General features: G+C 39.4%; 1 protein-coding gene across 4 annotated transcripts; it reads left to right on the forward strand.

The window, feature by feature from the left end:
* The first annotated feature begins 1,211 nt into the window (after positions 1-1,211).
* MPP3 (MAGUK p55 scaffold protein 3) lies at positions 1,212-23,852 on the forward strand. Of its 4 annotated transcripts, none has more exons than XM_056512167.1 (19): positions 1,212-1,337; positions 4,039-4,148; positions 5,364-5,482; positions 5,978-6,055; positions 7,487-7,567; positions 8,095-8,232; positions 9,136-9,217; positions 10,000-10,085; positions 11,489-11,563; positions 12,480-12,676; positions 14,165-14,229; positions 15,281-15,301; positions 16,986-17,027; positions 17,474-17,632; positions 18,284-18,364; positions 19,764-19,857; positions 20,597-20,705; positions 21,498-21,620; positions 22,474-23,852. In XM_056512167.1, the coding sequence occupies exons 2-19, from the start codon at positions 4,124-4,126 to the stop codon at positions 22,651-22,653; spliced, it is 1,755 nt and encodes a 584-aa protein (XP_056368142.1). In that variant the 5' UTR covers positions 1,212-1,337; positions 4,039-4,123; the 3' UTR covers positions 22,654-23,852. The 4 variants fall into 4 exon arrangements, with proteins under 4 accessions (XP_056368142.1, XP_056368140.1, XP_056368143.1 ...); XM_056512165.1 differs by having other exon boundaries at positions 1,213-1,337; positions 22,471-23,852; XM_056512168.1 differs by having other exon boundaries at positions 1,254-1,337; positions 20,597-20,678; positions 22,471-23,852.
* Positions 23,853-24,022: the final 170 nt, after the last annotated feature.

Raw genomic sequence — 24,022 nt, forward strand, 5'->3', positions numbered from 1 at the left:
CCCTGAAACTTCCCTGAAACTTCCCTGAAACTTCCCTGAAACTTCCCTGAAACTTCCCTTCCCTGAAACTTCCCTTCCCTGAAACTTCCCTTCCCTTCCCTTCCCTGAAACTTCCCTTCCCTTCCCTTCCCTTCCCTTCCCTGAAACTTCCCTGAAACTTCCCTTCCCTTCCCGCCTGGTGCTAGAGTGGGAAAACATAATCATAAGGTTCAGAGATTTTTATCTCCTAGGTTTTAGGCAGAGTTTCTTTCAGAAACTGGATTTTTTTCACTTCATTATTTTATTAAGAGCAGACACAAGACATGCTTTTGCCTGAGAAATATCTGTGTACTTTCTGCTTCCAAGGGTAATTGAGAAAGAGCAGCCTCTGAAAGGGCAACACATTCATCTACAATATTTTTTGTTCTGCATTTTATAAGAAAACAGTTGCATGACTGACAAATCACAAAAACAGAGCCCCATTTCAAGATGGTTTTTAAAATAACCCTCCAACTTCCATGCAGTGGAAATGATCTACAGTGTTACAGGTCTGCATTTACATTCAATTATGCCATCAGAGCACAGGAGTGCAAGTTTAAATCTCTAAGTGCACAGCACTGGGTGTTAATGTCTTTGAAACGGGTCCTTAATGTCTGTGCTGACTCTGTGCAGCAGGTTTATTACCGGCCCGGAGAGTTTTGCTTCTGAGACAGACCAGGGTCTGCACAAGGCTGAACTTCTGAACTTTGGGGTGAATGCCAGGTTCAGGGGGATATGTGGCAGGCGGCTCGGGAAGGCTGAACCTTCCTGGTAGCCCAGCACTGGGGAAAGGAAGAGGGAACGTGCGGCCGGAGTTTGGATAAAGGGGAGGCTGAGCTGAAACACCGAGAGAGAAAACCCCGCGGGCCTGTGCTCTGCTGGCCTCTCTCCCTTTATTCCAATAAAGCTGAAGGACTCTTCTGTCTCCTTTTTGGACATAAACCTCTGTCATTTGTGCATTTTCCTGACTACAACAACGGGTCTGTGGAGGCCGGGCCGAGGCAGCGCCGCCCGGGAAAGGCGCGTCGGGAGCCGCCGGCTCTGGGGCGCAACCCGGAGCGGCGCTGACCCTCACGGTCGCTGATTCCCTTTATTCCGCTGCAAAGCCCCGCTGCGGCCCCAAAAAACACTGTTGGCCCCAAAAAACACCGCTGCGGCCCCCCGGCCACGGCAGCTGAGGGGAGGGAGGCGGGGAGAGAGGCGGGCGTAGCGCGGCTCTGAGGGCGCATGAGCGAGCTACGCCGGAGGCTGCGGGAGCTCCGAGCGCGGCCGGGGCCGCCTCCAGCGCCGCAGGAGCCCAGCCCGGGCCGCTCCCGCAGGTAACGGGGCGCGAGGCAGCGCTCGGCCCGGCCCGGCCCGGCCCGCGGCGGCACCACAGGCGGCCGGGCCGGCGCCATTTTGCGGGCTCGGTGCCGCCTTGGAGGCGTGAGGGAGCCCGCGGGTCAGCCGGGGGTGCCCGGGGCTCGCTGCGAGCTGAGGGCTCCACCAGTCCCTGTGGGTGTGGGCCCGGAGTGCGCTTCGCCTCAGGAACGGGTCAGGCAGGGCCGTCTCGCTGCTGGGCAGCCCGGAGCTGTGCGGAGGTCTGGGCCCGCGGTATCACCTCCGGCAGAGGCACCGGGCTCGGTGGAGCTCATATAAAGCTCACATAGAGCTCACATAAAGCTCTCTCCGGGGCGGGACAGCCATGCCGGTGCTCTGCCCGTGGGGTTCGGGCGGGCCCCACATCCGAGGCTGCTGGGCCGTGAGCTGCCCCCTGACCCGGGGCTCGGAGGCAGAGTCCAGGGAACGATGTGCGGTGTTCTCTGTGCTTCGGTCAGCCTCCAGAGTAGTGTTTTTCCGTGCTGGAGTAGGTTCGGTACTCGGCGAAAGAGCTTCGCTCAGGTTTAGACAGGAGGAGAAATCCTGCGTGGCCATCAGCTATCACCTATGGCCCGATGAGCATGGTGATGGATCTAATCGCTGGGGCTTTTTTTTTTTTACTTTCTGAAAGCAGCTGCAGCTTTGAATGATACAATCTGGATTACAGAAGCTTTATGTCGTCTTAGGCTGTGAACTACAATGGATTTATTCTGCAAGTTAATGGGGATATGTCAGGTCACGTTATGCTTCTGTTTTATCTCCTGCTTTGACCCCATGGCAAGCATCAGTTCAGGTTATGTAGCCCTTTCCAAATATTGACAGCCTTTTCTAGGTAAGAAAGGGGCTTCAAGCATTGTACCTGAGCAAGGATATGTGTGAAAAATGAATTAATGTTTAAGTAGATATTTTTAAAGAGGAAAAGTGTATTTGAGCCTATTGATGCTACAGAGGACATATTCATGGTTTGGAGAACCATCTTGCAAAATATCACATGCTGGGGCTGAATTTAATACCTCTGAGAGCCGGCCCTGGGTATGGAATGATTTTCATTCTTTGGAGTGTTTGTTCCAGGCAGTTCTGTGTAATGGGATTTTTACAGAGCATGGAAGATGCCTCTAGGGGAAGCCTCCATTTTGATTGCTGTGCCTAACTCGACAAATTCTGATGCTCCTGAGTTTGCTGTCAGGTTTTTAAGATGCTGAAATGTGTGTTTTCCACACAGATTCCTGTGTGGGCTGGTTTTTCACTAAGAATCTGGAAAATAACTTGACTTTTCATGGGGTTTGGTGCTAAGCAGGTTTGACTGTAGGAAGCACACATTGTTGCAAAGATGAAGCATGCAAATAAAGTTCCATTTTTTAATAGTTTGAGAAAATTGAAATACATGTCAAATGAAATGCCATAGTCAAAGCACCAAAGCAGTTGAATGAATTGCCCATAAATTTATTTTGGCATGAAGTGTGTGTTTGAGAGTAAAATGTTTATTTCTTCTAAGCAATAGATAATAAGTGTGTTTAAAATAAAATATAGTATATATGATGCACTGGAGTACAATCCATGGATTAGGGTGAAATTTCAACACTCAGCTCATTTACTTAGAGAACTCCAGTTATGTTTTGATGCCCAGGTGGATTAATTAATTGTAGTGGTAGAAAATACAAGGTGTAAAACACAGGTGACTTGAGCTTAGCATTTCACTATGTTGTAGAGAAACTCAAGAATCTAGAAAACTCTAGATAAGTAAATGCTAATTTGCCATGAAATACTATGGTATTTTCAGGCAGCTAGTCAAGAAAATTCGAATTGGAAGATCATCAAACTTGTTTCACACACTCAAAATATCAGAGACTTATCTACAAATAGAAACACCAGGAGCATGTTTTTTGTATTTAGCAAAGAATTGTAGTATGTGTGCTGTTATGGAAGTATTTTTTTTATGCAGATATAAGTCCAATGAATTTTATAAGCCTGAACAAGATTGTAAGTGCCCTGAAACAATGTTTGATCTAGGACTGGCAATTATATGCTTAGATTCAGTCTTGCTTTTTTTTTTTTTTTTTTTTTTTTTTTTTTTTTTTTTTTTTTTTTTTTTTTTTTCTTTTTAATGAAAAAAAATTGCTCTGTCGTAATTTGTTCTCACTGACAAGGGAAATCTGCAAGAGAAATATCTAAAGCAATTTCTGAGCAGTGGAAGTGGCTTTATATTTTATAACATCCTTAGTACCTGTGCAAGGTTGGTGGAATGAGAGTCCTGGCAGCTTTAAGGAGCTGCATGTCCCTGTAGCATGGTCTTCATCAGAACCCCAGGGATGTGCACTTTTTGTTGAGATGTGCTTTTAGGAAACTCCAGAGCATCTTGTGATGTGGCATCTTCCTTCATGGGATATTTTCCAGTGCTTTTAAACATCCCTTCTCTGCTGTTTTTTCAGACAGTTATTTAAACCTGTTCAAATTGAGAGATACTCTCTTTAGCCTCAGCTTTATCCAAGATACAATATAGTTATTACATAACAGAGTATTTTTCATTTTGTTACTTGCACAGCAGAATAACTGCAGAACTGCTTGATTCAGGTTAAACTGAAAACTTGAAAAATTGCTATTTTTACATGCCTGACATTTTGTTTCATGCTTGAGCTTAGCTATTATATTTGCTCATTTCAGGACTGCCTCTGAATTACCATCCAGAAAAAAACCAATCCTGTTGGTTTAAGTTGAACATTTGTCTCTTAAGAATAAGAAGAGAGCCATGCCAGTGCTTTCAGAAGACTCAGGTAACTCATGCTTTCAACAGAACAGAGACTGAAATCTTATCACAGGTGTTTCACACATAATATTAATTCAAATGTAATAGAATTAAGATAATTCAGCTGAAGTTTTTTAGCAATTACCTACAAGAAGGAAGGCAAAGTGTAAAAGGTGAAAATTAATAAAGCTTGTCAGGAACCAGTTTCCTAAGAGCCCTAGAGCCCCTGAATAGATTGTGATAGACCTGAATATGTTCTGATAGGCTTCTGTAGACAGAGTTGGACCTCTCAGTGTACACATGTTTATTTAAGATCAGCCCATATATATTTGCTCCTTATTGTGTGTAATTTCTTGATACTTTATGAACAGAGGTTGGTAAACTTTGTTAGTTTTCTTCCTTTTAACTTAAGTGACTGTTCAAAGCTACTTTACCAGCTTCTCCAGTATGCTGCCTGGGGAAGTCATAGATATTAAATGATGCTTAGTGTTAGTGAGTTTGAGTCTTCTGCATCAAAATCTACTCTGAGGTTCATGGAGAGAATAGTCACATGAATAGATTTGAACCCCCTTTCCCTTTTTTTTATTTTCATGTTTTGTTTTGGTTTTGTCTTCCCAGACGTGGTTCACCAGGAAAAATCTGCCATTTGTCTGGCCCTGTGTACTGCAAAATTGGGATATTGGTTATTTAAACACTTTTTAGAAAACTAGCCATAAGCTTTGATTTCACCACAGTGGAAATCCATGTCTGTCCTTTCTTCCTCTAGTCAGGCCTGGCTTCTTACAGGTGCCTCAGAGGTAGAAGGGGCAGGATAACACTTGTAGGCAAAGTTGCTGGGGAAGCAGAGCTGCAGCAAAGGAGGTCATTCAAGGTGGTTCAGTCATTTTGAGAGTCTGCTGTGGCACTAAAAATTCCAAGTTTGTAAGAGGGAAACAAAGGGTTCTGGAAACCAAGCATAGTAAATGTGAGGTGGGAAACAAACATGAAAGATAATTTTTTGAAATGTATTTATTGCTTTGTTAGCTTTTGACTTGATATGATGCTGTGTTTGCCACTTATGAAGGGAGTGTTACAAAATGAGTGGTGGATAGACATGATGGATAAACACTAGATAAACATGAGTCTCTGTGCAAACTTGATGATCACCAATGTGGTGCCCAAGTAAATGTAGTGACTGTTACTAGAGGGTCCCATGAGAAATGCTGTGTACAATGATTTTGTTCTGTCCTGAATCTAAATTTAGGATTGCATGAAACTTTGGCCCTTTTGACATCTCAGCTAAGACCTGATTCAAATCATAAAGAGGAAATGGGATTCCTTAGGGATGTCTTCAGTGAAAGGAGTCTCAGCTACCTGATGAAGGTAAAAGTTTATTTATGTACATTCTCCTTACCATTTACTTTCTCTCTGTTCCCTTGATTTATCAGCCATTTACTTTGCCAAACTGTTTTTTAAGAATTCTGTACCAACCAAAGCATGTGTGTGATTAAGAACACACATTAATTATGTTTGACAATGAGCATATTTTGTTCAGAAATAAATTTTTCTGCTCTTCTTGCTAAAATGAAGATACAGTGCCAAGATACAGTGCCCCATAGCTAAAAAGTAATGTGAAATTGCTTCATTTTTTCCCTTATGCTCCTAAAGTCTTTACAGATTTTCTGCCTTTCTGAAACTACCATGAGCAAAAAGAAAACTAAAAGATTCCTAAACAAAACAAAAATAACCCCAAGAGATATTATTTTTATGATATATCTTAGATAAATTATGTTCCTTAAATAGAAAAATATTTCAATTTAGGTATATTTAGAAAGTTTTGTATCTCTGTAGAAATATCCCTGATTAATCTTTTTTCAGATTCATGAAAAACTCCGTCATTATGAAAGACAGAGTCCAACTCCTGTTTTACATAGTGCAGCAGGATTAGTTGAAGATGTGAGTAAAAATTCTTGTCTCATAATTTCCCTATTATTTATGCCTGCTTTTCTAACAAATCAAAGCTTTGCAATTGTGCTATATGTGAACATATTTCTCATCTTCCCCAACTGTCTTTGTAATCTGTTGACCATGATTCATCAAGGAAATGAGAACTCAAAAATGCCAAGTCATTAAATGTCTATTGCAGATGGACACATTCAGGTAGAAGGGAAGAATATTATTAAAGGCCTTCCTAAGGGAGAGGCTGCAAAAAGCATTCAGTCCTGTCTTGACAATAGCCTATCCCAGCTGAGCATTCAGACTTTTATTCAGCCTTAAAACCATTAAGCCCAGGCAGCTTTGCTGTTGGCACAGTGTGGTTTGGGTTTGAGGGACCTGGAAAGGTGTTCTCATCTAACCACCACAGGCAGCTCAGCTTTCCCCAGATCAGATTGCTCACAGCCCTGTTCATCCTGGTTTTGAGCATATCCAGTGGTGGGGGCATCCCAAACTTCTCTTGCCAGCCTTGTTTCCAGCATCTCACCATGGAGGTGTCCTAGCATCTCACCACCTTCATTATATAAAAAAAAAAATCCTCCTTATATCCAATCTAAATCTTGGTAAATCTGCTCTCTTTCAATTTAAAGCTGTTGCTCCATGTTCTGTCACTACAGGCCTTGGTAAAGCCTCCTCTATGTGCTGAATGGCAGCACATAAAGTCTCCCCCAAGCCCTCTCTTCTCCAAGCTGAACAATCCCAACTGTCTCATCCTTTCCTCATAGAGAGGTGTCCCAGCCCTCTGAGCATTTTCCTGATCCTCCTGTGGGTGCACTAGAACAGGTCTGTGCACTGAGGGCTCTGGAGCTGGACACTGCTCTGATTCAGGGGTCTCATGAGAACAGGAGGAGGGAGAGGATCACCCTTACAATAACCTGTTTTGCACACTTGAGTGACTTTGATGACCACACTAATGCAGGAAGTGTAAGCACTTAGCAAAGTCAGTAAAAAGAAGGGTGGGTGCCTCTTCCCATAATGACTTGGCATGGGCAAGGGAAGTTATGTTGCATATTCCACACAGGTAATACTAGACGATTGTAGAAAGGTTTAAAGTCTTATGAAATAATACAGGCACAGGAGTGTTGTTTCAGGTATCATTTACATATTCCATGTAGAATTTAAAATTTCAGAACTTGCTCCTGAAATTATATTGATGGAATAACTCTTAAAAATGTATGTTTAGAGATTATGATTCTGATTCCTGATGCTGTCTTTTGTAGTATCTAATAAAAAAGCTGAAGAAACTTTGGTTTTGTTCAGGTTTCATGCACTGTGGACTGGGATCAGTTTTGATGGATGATAGATGTTAGCAAATACTCAACAGAAATGTAAATACATGATCTTGTTTGGTGAACTCCTTTAATTTTGAGGTTGTACTTTTTTATTTCAAAGGTAATAGAAGAGTTGCAGACAGCACCAGTGAATAATGAAGAAAAAGAGCTGCTTCAACTGTTGTCAACACCACATCTCAGGGTAAAAACCCCATTGGGGACCTTAATGAAATGCCTTTGCAGAATTGTAATAGAATATTTTGTACCAGAACAGTTACATAGAAGCCTCCCTAGGAGAAAGGAAAAACATCCTCCAAACTTCTGTTCCACTGCGATTTCCTGCACAGACTTTGGGATGTGAAGGAAATTGAAAAGAGACAGCTTTTCTGTATAATGCACCATGCTGTCTTCCATTCCTCCCTTCCTTACTGTTTTCTGAGGGAGCAAAACAGAAAAGGAGAAGAAAAAGATACCTGCTTGCTTTTCATAGTCCACTTGATTGTTTTTTTATTTTTTTTTTTTTTTAGGCTGAGCTCTGTTGTTGCCTGGATTTGTTTTAAATAAATTGACATATACCAGTTTACATGATGTAATTACTAAATCTTTTTTGGAGGATTTGAGGTGAGGGTAGAAAGGGGGAGGTTTAATTTTGCTGTGATACTGCAAACATGAGAATAGGAATTGTAGTATTACTCCATTACATTACTGTTTTTTATTTCCTTTATGCAGGCAATGCTTGTAGTACATGACACTGTAGCACAGAAGAACTTTGACCCAGCTCTTCCACCTCTACCTGATAATTTTGATGATGATTTTGATGAGGAATCAGTGAAAATTGTTCGGCTAGTGAAAAATAAAGAACCCTTGGTACATATTAGATCACCCATCTCTACTCATAAAACTTTGTAGTGCAAGAGTGTTGCTGTGAGTATGGAGGAGACAATGCAAGATGTCATCAAATGGCCTTCAGAAACTTGGAGTGTTCTGAAGCTTGTAAATAAAAAATAATTTGGTAAATGATAAATGCACCTTCAAAATTTTGCATTTAGATGCTTTATGGGCATAGTTTATAGTGCCAGTTAGCTCAGGAAACACAGTGAAGAAACTGTATATGTTGAAGCAATTATTCTGATTATATGTATTAATTCTTTTCATTCAATGACTTAATGTATTTATTCACTTGCATGAAAGTCAGTGATGTATGGTAAGAGTATGTTTGATACCTGCATCAAAGAATTATATTGTCAAGGTCCTAATTTTGTACAAGGGGAAATGGAAGAATTGATTTCCTAAGGAAAAACAGTTGTATTGGGAAACAAATCTGCTTTTTGTGTATCACAATAGAAGGGAGCAGTGACTGAATTCCTCATTGAAGCTTTGTATTGCCAGCAGAGGTAGGAGGAGGAAAAAAAAATCTAATTTACATATAAAAGTGCTGACTGTATTGTATAAAGATTCAGAGGAGGAAAAGAAGGAATTTGTTACAATAACCTGTTTTGCACACTTGAGTGACTTTGATGACCACACTAATGCAGGAAGTGTAAGCACTTAGCAAAGTCAGTTAAAAGAAAGGTGGGTGCATCTTCCCATAATCACTTGGCATGGGCAAAACTTGAATAATGGTGGAAATCACCTAGAAGAAGGAGGAAATTCATAGAACAAATTAATTCCAGTTTAAAAGACATAACAGCATAGGCATTATTTCAGTGGTTGCTGAATTCAGGGCAAACTTCTTACATTTTTTTGGGTGGTGGGTATGTTTTATTTCAGGGAGCTACCATCAGAAGAGATGAGCACACAGGAGCTGTGATTGTAGCAAGGATCATGAGAGGTGGTGCAGCTGATCGCAGTGGTATGGGTGCAGTAGAACATTGCTGGAGTTTCCTGAGCATGCTCTTAGCATTTGTATTTCTTCAGTAGTCTGTTAATCTAATTCCATGTGCTTTTTATTAACATGGCCATTAGAAATAAATGCAAACAGAGATGGAAGAAGTATGTTTAAACTTTTGAAGAAAGCAAATAATGTTTTTTACTTTTAATCTAGTAGCTTGCTTTGGTCAGTGTATTATGTGTTGTTTTCTGTTTGCTTTACTGAGAAATTCTTTTAAGTAACAGTAGCTATATATATGACAAGTACAACATTTCTTACTGAACTGATAAACAGACCTAAATCTTGTAGAGCCTCTTCATGGCTTGTTATAAAGAAATTTAGTCCAGCATTCTTTCTGTGAGTGTGAAGTTTTAATCTGTCAGTTGACAGACAATGTCTCTCCTGCCTTTATAGTTAGCAGCATGTCTTCTGAATTCAGAAGAGTTGGTCACACTCATGAAACTCTTCCAGTTTTGCACACTTAGTACTGATCCAAGTAGTGATTTTGCAGAGTACCTTGCCACAAGTTGCCTGTCTGCATGCTGTTCTTATTTGAGACTGTGCTGCATGAAAAACAAGTTCCATAAGAGTAAAGGCAGGAGGCTGTGAGGCACATTTCCAACAAAGGCACTTTGCTTTGGTACTAAATCCAGCAGTCTGGATGAGGGAGGAGAGGAAGTACATGCTGATGACTTAGGCTGGACATCAGAGGAGTAGTGCTTTCAGTCTCTAGACCTATTTTAATTCACTTACCATCTTTTCAGGTCTTGTCCATGTTGGAGATGAACTAAGAGAAGTCAATGGTATTACTGTGCTTCACAAACGACCAGAAGAAATAAGTCAGATTTTGGTCTGCACTGATTTTCATTTCAAGATCTTTTCTGTTTGGTGATCTAGTAATTACAGTAGATGATGAAATTTAACCATGAGTTTAAAATATAGAGCTAAAAGATGCAATCCCTGCTTGTCTTTGCATTAAGAGTTTTTCTTCTCCCAGTGGATTAGTCTTCTCCTTTTGACTTCAGAAACTTCTGCGAACTGGATTGGTACCAAGTAAGATACAAATGCAAAGTTAACGTGTTGCTCTGTCAAGAACTTCCCTTTAATGCTTTGTTTATGACAAGCAAACTGCAAATTATAAATACATTCCAGAAGATGATTCATAGTGTGGTGTGTTAGGAAGCTGAAGAGAGCCTTGTCCTTGTGTTCAGTAGAGCTGTCAGTCTGTCCTTTACCAGGAGATTCCTGGTGACAGGAGCAATTCCTTGCTTCAAGCTTCTCTAACATGAATACCCACAAATCTTGGTAGAAAGTGTTGTAGCTCTTATGCTTCTTTATCTCTGACTTCCCCCTTGTCTTGGTGTGAAGTTAGGGACACAGTGAGGAGACTGGTATCATTTCCATCACCTAATTTCTATTTCAAATAACCCCAAGTAGTGCTAATGACTTCTTTTAAATTGGAGGGTGGGGGACAACTGTCAGAACCGCTTTGAAGTAGTGTGTAAAGTTTTATTTATGGGGATCTTTATCTATTCTGTGTAATTTCTAATTACATATGTCCTATGTGAGCTAATGCCTGAAGTGTAACACTTTCCTTTTCATGGTTTATTTTTTGAAGAAAAGCTACAAATGTTTGTCTGTTTTTGCATTTTAATCTGTGCAGAATTGCAGGCTATACTACAACACAGTTTCATCTCATGCAAAATAAGGCATCTAAAACAGATAAGATAAACCCATTCCAGATTTCTGAAGGACCTAGATGTACTTTTTAGCTTACAATAACTAACAGTTGTCATTTCCTAGCAAAGATTTCTAGAGTGAAAGTAGGTGTTTGTTTTGTAGATGCTTGCATTTCACTCTAACAAGTTAGCCCCCATATAGAGTAAACACAGCAGCACTTTAAACTTACTAGTCTGCAAAAAGTCAGATTTAAGTCAGTGTTGTACTAAAAGCCACAGAAGTATTTAATGTCCTGTGAACTGTAGCCCAGAAATTAATTCAATTGCTAAAAGCAAATGAAGGAATTTTAATGCAGGTCTTAATATGTTTTAGCCAAGGGTGTCTCCATGGGCAAGACACTGTTGTGGAGTCATGGAAGATCCTGATAGTCTCTGTAATGCAGTTAGTTAGTGGATTAGCTTGGCCTGCTGGAGTTCTGAGGAGGCAGCTGCTACCTCCTTAACTGGAGCTTGAGTAGTCTGCATTCTGTCCTTGTCCTGCTCAGAGTGAAAACAGCATTTCTGTTTTTCTCAGGCTCAGTCTCGAGGGTCAATAACGTTGAAGATAATTCCAGCCATCAAAGAAGAGGATCGTCTGAAGGACAGCAAGGTGTGCAGCTGAGTCCTGCAGCACCCCTTCCCATCTGAGAGCAGCATGCCTGCTCCTGTGTGCCACAGACACACAGAGCTCCAGAGATGGGAGAGTGCTTTCTTGTGCATTACCCCTCTATTCCATAGAATTACTTGCATGACTCTTCTCCTCTCCATCTTTGCACATGTTCTTTTATAGCATTTCTTAAATCCTGCCTCTTCTCTTTGGTTTGTGTAATTAAATTTAGTGTTCTGCTGTCTCCTCTCACCGTGGCAGCTGCAATCTGTCCATTACCTCTGGGCATTTTGCCACTCACTGGAGTGAAAATGGAGCTCTCTACAAACAGCTGCATTCACCATGTGACCCATCAGCCCACTACATCTGCCCTACCTGACCAGCAATAACTTCATGCTCAGCTGGTCCCTCATGAGATTCCTCTGGCAGCCTCTCTGCTTCCCTGCTTTTGGTTGCTGAACTTTTCCTTGAAGCCCACAAGTCACTTTCTGAGATGGTTCTGCTGTTATGTGTTACATAGTGTTAAGATACAAATCCAAAGTTGAATAGTGGATTTTGATGCATTAAAGGAATATTTTAAGGACAGTCTTTACAACTGGGCAACTTTGCCATAAGTCTCTCCTTATTTTTTAACCATTCCTTTATTGCATTTTGTACTTAATGTACAATTGTGATCTGCGTTTCTTGGAACTTTGGTCTTTTGAGTCTCATGTTCCACAATTTTGGTATATAATTACTGGGTATGTGCTGGAAAGTTAATTTATTTTTCTGCATGAGCTGCTAGGTGTCTGTGTTTTGGGAGTACTTGAAGGAGGAATAATGTGTATATGTAGTTAGCAGTGAGGAAAGCCTTTTAAAGGCAGATATTTGAAATTCCAGATAGGACAAGAAATAATGACATGCTAACTTTCTTTTCAAGGTGTTTATGAGGGCCCTTTTCTGCTATAACCCCAAAGAAGACAGAGCCATTCCTTGCCAGGAGGCTGGGCTGCCCTTTAAGAGGAGACACGTGCTGGAAGTTGTGAGCCAGGATGATCCCACGTGGTGGCAAGCCAAGCGTGTTGGGGATACCAACCTCAGAGCAGGCTTGATCCCCTCAAAGCAGTTCCAAGAAAGGTTTGTCAGCAAAGAATACAGATTTCCTTTTTCTTTTACATGTATATAGTGTCACTATATATTGATTTTATGCTAGGGTTTTTTCCCAGAGAATGAAGGGCATGCCAGGATAAATACAGCTGCTCAGGGGAAGGTGCTAAAAAGCTTCATCTTCTCCAATTATAGAAAAACTTCCTGGCTTGATTTGGGTGTTTTGCCATTGTCTTAAGGCAATTTAAGACAGAAGCACTTGATAGACAAACATGTATGAAATGAAGCCATCTTGGCTTATGGAGACACTGTATTTCACAGCCTTGTACTTCCACAAATTTATTGTAATTATGTTGAATTTATGCATATAATAATGTGATCTTTCTTCTGGCTTCCAAGACAGTGTTTAGCTTGGACTGAGGTACCTTCTAGAACCTGAGGTTTCTCTGTTTTCACAGCAAGATATGTGTACCTTCTAAAGCAAAACTATCCCTCAGTTCTTGTTTTAAAGTACAGAAGTCCTGTATTTGAGAAGGAACCTGTTTTAAGCCTCTGGTCTCACTTTGTGATTCTTGCTGCAAATCACTATAAATGTCTTCTTTAGGTTGTAAGTGTTACAGAGGGGATATCTAACAATTGAGCAGGTCTGATGCTGCTGCTGGCCTGAATGATTTCCATAAGGTTCCTAATTGAGGTCTTGGCTCCACTACATGAAAGCAAATCCTGCCTCAACAGCTGTTTCCTTCTTCTTGGGCCTGCATATATTGCAAAAAATGCTGCAGTCTTTTTAATTTTTTGGACACTGTAAACATGTAAAAAGATGTGTGTAGGAATATAGAAATTGCTTCAGTGTCTGTTTCCCCTGAGTGACTGTATAAATGCCTGAGCAGCATCTCTTGTCTGTTACAAATATTGCAAAAAAACACTTGGGAAGAAATTGTGGTTTCAATTGCCAACAGTGAGGGATTTTCTGAGGGTTGGATTTCTGGGGGGTTTTTGGTGGGAGGAGTTGAGCAAATAGGAATTTTGATCTGATTTGTGATTTTAACACTTAAAAAATTTTAGTTGATACTCTGTTCTTACATTTTCACACAAACTGGGTGACTTGGTTTGTTTACTAGTAACAGAAAACTTCAAACTGATCTGGAAAAAGGTGAATAATTTCTTTGTATGCATAGCTGCAATGACTGCTTTGGACAAATATTATCTACTTTTCTTAATGCTGCAGAAAAGATCATGTGGGCAAAGGGGAAATAGAAAAAAACCTGGATTGATAAACTATTGATTTCTATTCTCTGATATATGAAAGCATAAAATGTTTTAGAATCTTTTTTTTTTATTCCCTTAGCAGTAACTATCTGAGACTGTCATAGTTTTAAATAAACACTTTTAAATAGTTGAATCAGAGACATATAAATTTTTTTAAGAAAAGGCACTATTTAATTCTTTATTTTCCATGCTATAAATTCTCCATAATTCTGAGTTTACATTTCTAAAATACAATGTTTTTCTGTTCAGACGACTGATTTACAGGAGAGCAACAGGCACTCTGCAGAATACCAGAACTCTGAAGAAACCATTGTGTAAGTCTGTTCTGTTCTTTCAGTGATGTTTTAATTGATACTAAGTTCTGTCTGTTATTTCAATACTGTTTGTGATTGATATTTGGTTGATATGCATGGACACAAGCTGCCACAGGGGAGGATTTGGCTTGGAGCTTTATCCAGTGTTGCTGGTGCTGTTTCAAAAAACAAATCCCTCTCTTCCTGCTCTCATGAACATGAGGCCTTACATATTTAGATGCCTTAAAACTTGGTAGTGTTCACACTTTTTCTATGGTTTGAAACTTGAAAGCTGCAAAAATGCATATATGTGTGCATGTAACTATTCTGAACTCCTATGAAAATGAAGTGTAGCTTTAAGGAGGATAAAAATCACTGGAGCTGGAAATACAATCTGTATTTCAGGCTTAATGTTCCAGAGCTGGTCTTAGGCAGATTTTAGAGTGATTGTTGTTTACAGCTCTGCAGTCTGTGTCACTGAATTATTCACAAAACCTCTACTTGTGAGGAAATTGCTGGGAAGAGCTGGAAAGCAGATGTTAGGATTATCCCAAAATGTGTTTCTGTTGGTCTTGGGTACTTGAGCACAGGCACTGTTGATGTGAGGAGAAGCCTGTGACTGTGAGCAGACAGGATTGTGCAAGGATTCTGGAAATGGTCCCTTTTGAGTAATAGAAGTGAATTTCTGCCTTTGGTGCATGATGAGATACAGGTACTCTTGTGCTACAAGGAGGAAAGATGCTCAATCAAGTTATAAAATAGCATTACTGATTAGCATGAAGCTTTTCCAAATTAGTTTCTATTGCACTCAAATGAGGAGGCATGTAATGAGGAGTGCTGGTTGAGCTTTATCTCAGATGTTTTTGAGACAAGCTGATAACTGGTTATAATAACTACATTTCAGCCCAGAATTCTTTAATCAGTTGATAAGGGTGCTGTATTGCAGTACTTGTTTTTAAGATAGAAAAGCCAGTTAAGCAGATTAAACTAGAAGAACCTTCCTTTCCATTTTGCTCAATGATTTGTCCATGTTTTAATATCATGCCAACTCTGCCTTTCATGCTAACTGTAGATGATCAGTCTTCTGACAAAGGTAGGTGCTCTCCTAACTCACTTTCTGTCTGAATATAAACAACCAATGTATTTTCTAAAATAGTTGCTGTGATTCCAAAGGGAACAGTAGATACATTGTTCCTAGGATATTTTCTTTGTGAATTTTTATTTAAACTAATGTAATTCAGATTGATGACTTAAGTAATGGTAACTTCCAAGTTTGCTTCAGATTCAAGAAAAAAAATTTGTCTTCTGAGATGTATTTACATGTTCTGTAGGTTTCTGAGTAAAGTTCAAAGACTTGCAAGTTAAATGCAGTCTTTGTATCTGTTTAAAAAATAAAGAAATATTGGGGTTTAACATTTTAGGGCACCCATGTCAATTCTAAGTGATTTGTCTTCATTGTTCATTTGGGCTGTTTTCTGTGTTATTTTCATTATGAGCAACTCTCTTTGGCTTGTGCAGTTTATATATCATGTACCAGCTGCCTTTCCAAGTATCAGATATTTCCTGTTGAATTCCATATGCTGTGATTTTTTTTTTCCACATTACAGTTGATTGTTGATATTCATATTCCATAGACTTTGATGGAAATACTAATCATATTTTATAATCAGAGTATAGCAGTCATGGCCAGCTGTCAGAGCACAAGTCTGAAAGAGCCTGCCTTGAGCAGCAGAAAATAAACAAAAAACCAGCTCTGCTCTTAGCTATGAATTGATATTATTGCAATTTGTATTTTTTTCTTAATATAGGCAGAATGTTTTAGAAATACACATTGGCATTGTTTGATTACACACCTGCATGGAATTATTCATTAAAAAACAAAGCCCTCTCAACTGGCACCTTTTTAAAGGTTTAAGTGCTATGAAGTTTTTTCTTATGGTTGGGTTTATCCCATGCACCACCACCTCAAAATGAGTAGAGTTCTGTAAATATTGCAAGGGCACAGGTGGGTAAATGTTAACAAACCAGGCATCTCACTTTCAGGAAGTATGAGAACTCAGTATTTGTCTTAGGATTGCAGCGTATTTTTTTTGCAGCTAAGTATCATGGTTTTATTATTCACATTTTAGGGGCCTTGGGGGTGGTTGTAATTTGAGGAGGGACAGGTTGGGGGCTTTTAACATGTTATTTTATGTACATGCATGACCAAAACATCAAATCTTTCTTTTTTTTTAATAAAAAATTGATAAGCAATGACAATTTAACTTGGTCAAAATGAAGGGGGTTAGAATTCATTTTTGTCATTCCTGATCTCTTTTTTCAAGCCCAAGTGATAATGAAATATCAGAAGAGGCAATTTTGTTATATAATCATACTCATTTATAAAGTTATTCACTTTTTAAAAAGAGCTCTGTGTTTGTGGAGTCTTCTTTACTTAAGCCTGAGTATCATACTTTTACCAGCAGCTCTAATCAAATGTCATGAATGCTGAAAAGCATCAACTCTGGGAACTGTAAATACCAAGATAGAAAATTCTCTAGTTCAATATCAAAGTCAAGGATTTTCTCAAACATAAACCACTAGCCAAGGCAAATATTTTTTTGGTATCAGCAACGATTAAGTTTAAAAAGTATGTGCAAACAGTGCAGGATATAAAATTTCTTTCCTTGTCAATGAGCCAGACTTGTATCACACACATTGCCTAAAATATTTCCTTCCTCACTCTCCTTTCCCCTGTGCCCTACCCCTCCTCCACCTCCTTGCTTTTTAATTTACAGAAGACTGTGACTGTGAAGGATATTTCAATGGACATTACATAGGTGAGTAACCAAAACCCTTAACCTCTCCCTTAGCACAGCCACCCCAAAAAACCCAGAACAAAAATGAAAACAAGACACTCCCCCCCAAATAAAACTCCCCCCAAAAACCCACCTCCACATTCAAATATCAAAACTGGACTATTTAAATTAATCTAGTTTATGAATTTATGGGAAATTATCTCTGTGAAGAGGCATAATCTGACTTTGGCATAACCAATACTTGGCAGCTAAAGTTATGGGAGAGGCAATTTATTACAGATTGGGTGTTAGGTTTTCTATCCCATATGCAAACATTTCTCCTGTACTCTGAGCATATATGCACTGACTTGATTATAAATAAATGTGTGGCAATAACTGACATTTGAAGAGAATAGCTTGCAGCTGAACAAGTGAAAAGCTGGCAGAGTGGGAGGTGTCAGTGCTGTTGTGTTTCCTTTCCTGCACAGCTGGTCTGCGCAGGAGCTTCAGGCTCAGTCGGAAGGAGAAGGAGAACGTGAACGAAGGCAAGCAGGCAGAGCAAGATGCAGCAGAGTTCCTGACTTATGAGGAGGTCACAAAGTACCAGCAACAGCCTGGTGAACAGCAGAGGCTGGTGGTTTTGATTGGTAAGATCCCCAGTTGGTTCCAAATGTTTCACATTTCTCCTTCTTGGCTTATCTTGCACTTCCAGATATTTGGTTTGGGGGTTTTGTGGTTCTGGTGGGGTTTTTTAGAATGTTTTTTTTTTTTTGTTTTGGTCAGAACTCACTCTTTTATTTTAAATTACATTAAAAAACAAAACGAAAAAAACCAAGGAATCAAACTCACCAAATCTCTGAAAACAATTTTTCAGGACTATTTCTCATTTTTCTGATTCACTTTCCCTTGGTTTTCATTCCAGTTTTTACTTAGGCTGTCAGAACTATTGATGAAGAGGCAGATGTTAGAATTACCTAACAAGATTTTCATGCAGTTTTAATTCAGCTTATCAGCCTTGTTCTAAGCCAGTTTCTCAGGATTCCCTAAAATTCAAGGGTACCTCATAGAACTGACTGCTAAGATCACAGATTTTCTGATTTAGTGTCTGCCAGGTGATTGTCCAGCAGTTGTTCACAGAATTAAATTTGTTCCTGATTATGTTCTTCAAAGCAGAGTATGTCATGAGTTCTCTCATGAAGAGGTTTCATCAAGCACACTCCTGAATCATATTATTTGTGTGAAACTGATACATTTATTCACACAGAAATCTATCACTCAGTTTTATTTTATTTTATTAGGTTGTTTGGGAGCCAAGTTAAGTGAGCTCAAGCAAAAAGTTGTGTCAGAGAACCCCCAGGAGTATGGTGTTGCAGTTCCACGTGAGTAAAATTTCCTGACTTGTGTTTGTTGTATCTATTCCATGAATGAAATTCGTAAAATTCTATAAATTCCATCTCTAATGAATGTTATGCCATCTGCACTAATGATAATTGGTGTTCTGACTATTGATTACTTGCATATTTCTGAAGTACTTCAAATTTTTTTTCTCGTTATAATATGTTATGTTTGCCCTTAATAGGTGAATAAATCGTTTTGTAACTTGGCACATCTGCATTTTGGAATTTTGTCAGCTCAGTGGGGTTTTTTTAATTGTGTTTTCCTGAGTGAGCAGATTTCATTTTCTCAGTGTCTGTTAAAAGAAAAACTTAATACAGGAAGAAAAAATAGAATGTAACTAGCAAAGAGATCTGGTGTGATAAACTAGGATCTTAAAAGTCAGCCAAAACTCTGTGTGTTTAAAAGAGGGTGATTTTTCTTGAGATCAGCATTACAGCTGCAGTTAAAAAAAAAAAGCATAAACCAAGTCAAAATTTGAAGTTGTTGATTAGTGTATCTAGGCTGTTCAAACAAGCAAGTCAGAGTAAGAGAAATCAGTGATTCATGCATGGCTTTGTGGCTAGAGTTACACTGAATTTCTTTTACTGGATTATTTTCTGTAAAAAAAAGGAGTTATCAGACACTCACACAAAAAAATCCATTCTTATTTTTATTCTCCAACAAGAGAATACTTTTCTCTCTATTTTTTTAATCCAAAAAATTACCCTTGAAGGCACTGTTTATGTATTTTTTAAGACCTTTTAAAAATCTTTTTTCAGGCTGACTTCAGTAAGTTAGCAGAAGATCTCAAATGAGTAATTCCTACTTGAATTTAAACACATACACAAAAAATAGCAGACATTACTTTTATGGTCTGGCTTACACTTGTACAATGATCATCAAAGCTTCTCCCACAGTAATAACAATTACAAAAAGAAATTACACCAAAAGGAAAGGACTCACATAATTATGCACACTTTGGGAAACAGCCATCACTATTCTTCTTGGAAATTCAAAGGCAGCATAATAGGACATTTTATATATTTCCTGGTTTTATTTTTGAGCTTTCCAAGAAAATGAGAGTCCAGAATTTCAAACAGTTAATGACACTGTTTTCTGTAGGATATACTCGGCTGCATCCACCAGGTGTAAGAAGGATGCTTCCTAATTTTTTTGTTAGTTACAGCACTCCTGGGAACTAAACAACTTCAGTTTTGGTCATGCAATATTTGAGATGGAGTTTAAAACAAAATTATATGGTCTGATTTATATTTTGTTGATTTGAATTTGCCAGTGTGTAACTTTCTTGTTTAAAGTTGTGAAAATGTGACTGGAACTAAGTAGAGAAAATGTTTGCAAAGATTGATGTGTCTCTCATGTCTTGCTTCCCTTCTCTTCTAGATACAACAAGGTCAAGGAAAAGTCATGAGAGAGAGGGAGTAGAATACAATTTTGTTTCTAAGCAGTCATTTGAGACAGATGTGCAGCAAAACAAGTAAGTTAATTTTAAAATACTGCTATAATTGACTGTTTAAAAATATTGCTTTTACAATCACATGAATACCAAAATCAGGTGAGAAGTTGGACAAGCTGTATGAGAAGGATTCATCTTTCTAAATAAAAAGCTCTTTATTGAGTCTGGACTGTAAGAGCAAACTCAAACATTTAGCTGGAAGCAATTTAGGAATAACATTAGTAGGAGCATCCTGAGCTAGAATTTAAACCTGCATAAGTCTTATGGTTGGTCAGAACTGAATCTAGTGAGAGTAACACATACTTAGTTGGGCCTGCTCACTCTGTTTAATATGATGGGTAAAAAGTTTTATTCACAAGTCTCCTTGAAAGTCTGTGGTGTGTTTATGCCAGACTTTCTGTGAGTCTGGGTGTGTTTCCTAAAAGTTCAGATCTTTACTCCCAGAAGTCTCCTAGGAGATGGGAGAATTGCAGTCCATTTCCTTGCCAGCTTTGTTCTATTTTCTGTGGAAAAATATCCTTTCCTCTCCACTTTTTGTCAGTAGTGCTGTTTAGCTGTTAGTGATATATGAAGAATTGCTACTAAGCAAGGAAGGGAAAAAAAAGTAGAAAAAAGGAAATCCCCACCCACCCAACCCCAATTTTCTGCCTCTCTCCTCCCTCTTTGCTGTGAGTTCAGGAAACAGCTATCAAATGTTCTAAGTTAAATATTCTTACTATTTTTTTGTAGATGATATTTAAAAATGTATTGTTTTTTTTAGATTTGTGGAACATGGAGAATACAAAGAGAATTTGTACGGTACAAGTCTGGAGGCAATCCGCTCTGTGATGGCCAAAAAGAAGGTTTGTTTGGTGGATGTGGTGCCTGAAGTAAGTTCTGCAGCTTGTTCTAAAGAATGCAAATATGATTTACTGCTGCCTGAGCAGAGTAGGGCTCTTGGGAAGGCAGTGCAGGTTACAGTTCCTACATGTCCCTTCAGGAGCCCTCAGTGTGGGACTTCTCCCTTGCTGAGGACTGATGTGCATCCCTGTCCCAGCCTGCTCAGGTCCTATACTCAGAACAAAGTTGTTTTTCATTCTAGTTCTGATTTTAAAATTGCTGGCATAGCACACCCACCCAAGGCTCTCATTTGTAGGATCTCAATTTAGCAATTTTTGGGTGCAGATACAGTAACATCCTGAATCACCCCAGGACACGAGCATTGTAAGCAGTGCCAATGGACCTGCTCTTAATACCTCCATGCTGTGAGTTAATACTTGAAACTTTGATCCAGATTTTGTAACTGGGCTAGGAAAAAGCTTGTGGTACTACCTCAGATGAATTCCAGGTTTAAAATTTGCAGTGTTTGGCTGCTTAGGCCAAGCAAACCATAATTTGTCCATGAAGTCAGGATTTTTTTATACTTCCCTCAGTACTTTTTGCCATGTCCTTGCCCCTTGGAATCCCAGTGCTATTCAGGCCATGCTCCATTCACTCTTGTAGCCAGGACACTGGAATGAGCCTTTGTTTGAAGAGCAAGAGGTTGCTGGTCAGATGTGCAGGACTCAGGGTTATTCACACCAGTGTGTCAGCCTGTACCAGTGAAACCACTGAAAGCAGTTTGAGTCTATCATTGACATGTAGCAAAAAGAAGTCTGATAACAAAAATCATCTGTTCACAGGCAGTAAAGCACTTGATGACTCCTGAGTTTAAGCCTTATGTTATTTTTGTGAAGCCTCTCATTTCAGAAAAGAAAAAACATGCTTTAAAATCTCACATGTCAGAAGAAATCTCAACCCCCCTTGTAAGTATTCCAACTTCTAATCTCTTCTTTTTAGACATGAAGGATTTGGGCTGGCACTTGTATTCCATAACAAGAGTTAAAGTGGGGCACTAAATAGGTATCAGATGGAACTTTAGAATGGAATTTTTGATTCCTTATATACTCAAATTTTAAAGTGACATGAAGCCAAGTGCCAGTCCTCCATATGCACCTGGGTACATCATCAAGGCTGCAGCAGGGGAAGTTGATGCTGAACTCAGATAAACCAACAATCATTTTACATTTCTGATGATTTACATTCTACAAATCATCAATTGGTAATGGAAGCCAGCTATTTCTTATATTTCTTACACAGTGACACCACACCAGTATCAGCCAGTGTTTTAATGGTGTACACTCAAAACACACTATGTGGTTGTCTTAGGATCAAACCTAGATCAGCTGCAGATTGGTGATGTGTAAATCTGACCAGAGTGCATAATGCCATGACTTTGGGTAACTTAAATTTATGTTACAGAACTTGGTTCACTTGGTAAGTTTTTCTGTAAGCCCTCAAAATACTGAACTTGGGACAGCACATGCAGCATTCCTTTTCAGTTTTTGAGGAGTGTGGTTCCCATATCTTGGGTTAGGCAACAACTCTAACTACATCAAATTTTCCCTCTTCCCTGAGGCCCTTGCAGTTTTGAGAACAGCTGCCAGTAGCATACTGCTCCTTGAACTGTTTTAATAGCTTCAGTACCTTTTCCTAATGGTAACAGCTTTTGTTGCATGTTCTCAGAGTAATGACTCATTGTGCTAATATACTTCAAAATGCTAATAACCAGAAGGACATGCTGTAAATTTCAAACCAATATCTTGTGTTGATCAGCAGGATGAAGAACAGCAGGAAATTATTAACTCAGCAGCATTCATTGAAGAGCAGTATGGCCATTTAATTGACACTGTACTGGTGAAAGAAGATCTTCAGAGTGCATGTAATGAGCTGAAAACTGTGTTAGATAAACTAAATAAGGATTCATTTTGGGTGCCAGTCAGCTGGGTTAGGTCATAGCTTGTTACCATGTTTAAGGGAAAGACTGTATAAAAATGTTCTGTAAATACATGAATTAGAAAAGGGAAATCTGTTGAATTTGCTCCAAAATGGCTGGTCTTACCTAGAAGGCAATAAATAAATAAAGACACTATGAGGAAAGACCAAAGTCACAAGCTGACACTGCCTTTCTGAGTGAAAATTTTGAATAGCAGCTGTCATTTAGAAGTCAATACTCAGACTAAATAAGCCAGTCCAGTCTTTTATTGATCCTTAGACTGGAAATAGTGCATTTTGTGCTGAGTCACTGACAAGATGGAAGGTTTGTCCTTTGGCCACAATTCTAACCACAAATTTTGTGGCTAGATTTAAAACCTCAGAATAAAGCTCCCAAGAACTGTTCTTTGGAGACTGATTACACCATGCCAATTACCCAGAAGTTCAACTGGGTGCCCAGCAAAACCTGCTTCCCTTCACACAGAAGCATTAATTGCAAATCCTCTTAGTTAGGCACTAAAAACTAGGCCAGCTATAGAAGGGGGTTTTAATGTCCATCACATTTCCCAGTTGTCTTGCACAGGGCACAGGTATTAGTGTGCTCATGCACAGCTTCTGCCCACTTTCCCAGTCTAATGCTGAAAAACCTGTGAGTGTACCTGTATGACTGGCAGCTCATAAAATACAGATTTTACAGTTAAGAAGCTTTGTCTCTGCAAAACATCTTTGCCTGTGCTACCTGGTGGGACACAGCCTTGACACCAATGGAACAGCTCCAAAAAGGGCACTAAAGGAGGAGCTGCAGGTCAAAATCATCATCCTTCCAGCATTTATGACTTCTGCTCCAAATCTGGTAAAGGTTTCCAGAGCATCTAATTGACCTGAAGAAGAAAACTGTTAGAGGACCTTGTATATATTTGAGAAGACTTGAATATACAGGATTTTTGAGTGGGGCTTAGGGAGAGGCAGAGATGGTTCTGGAAGTAGCTGTGCTTTATACTGGGGGGATTTAAGGGGAGAGAATTGTACAGGTGCATGTTGCTGTAACTATTTCCTGTTTTCACTTGCCTGCTGAGGTCTATTATTTCCTGTGTATTGTGCCCTTTAAACAAGACCTTTTGGTGTACCAGTCTAGTTCCTTCTATCTTAACAGTATAATGTTATTCTTGTTCCATGACATTTAGCAGAACTAAAAGTTGCATATTAAAAGCACATTTCTTACATACCAGTGTAACTGAATCTACATTATGTCAAGCCCAGGAAGTTGTGTAGAAAAGTCACCCTCCCATCCATCCTCTCCAAATGGCAATGTCCATGTGTGGTCCTGCCCATGGGCATTGAGGTTCTGTGCCCACTGCTACAAAAACAAGAACTTTTCCCAGTCAGGTCCCTG

The sequence above is a fragment of the Oenanthe melanoleuca genome, chromosome 27 (genome assembly GCF_029582105.1).
Source record: "Oenanthe melanoleuca isolate GR-GAL-2019-014 chromosome 27, OMel1.0, whole genome shotgun sequence".
NCBI lineage: Eukaryota > Metazoa > Chordata > Aves > Passeriformes > Muscicapidae > Oenanthe > Oenanthe melanoleuca.

Bases quoted from the DNA above. Each gene is read 5' to 3' on its own strand.
- MPP3 (XM_056512165.1), top strand. From the start codon at position 4,124: ATGCCAGTGCTTTCAGAAGACTCAG. The intron at 4,149-5,363 runs GTAACTCATGCT...ATCTAAATTTAG, and splicing joins AGTGCTTTCAGAAGACTCAG to GATTGCATGAAACTTTGGCC. The intron at 18,365-19,763 runs GTGAGTAAAATT...CTTCTCTTCTAG, and splicing joins GTATGGTGTTGCAGTTCCAC to ATACAACAAGGTCAAGGAAA.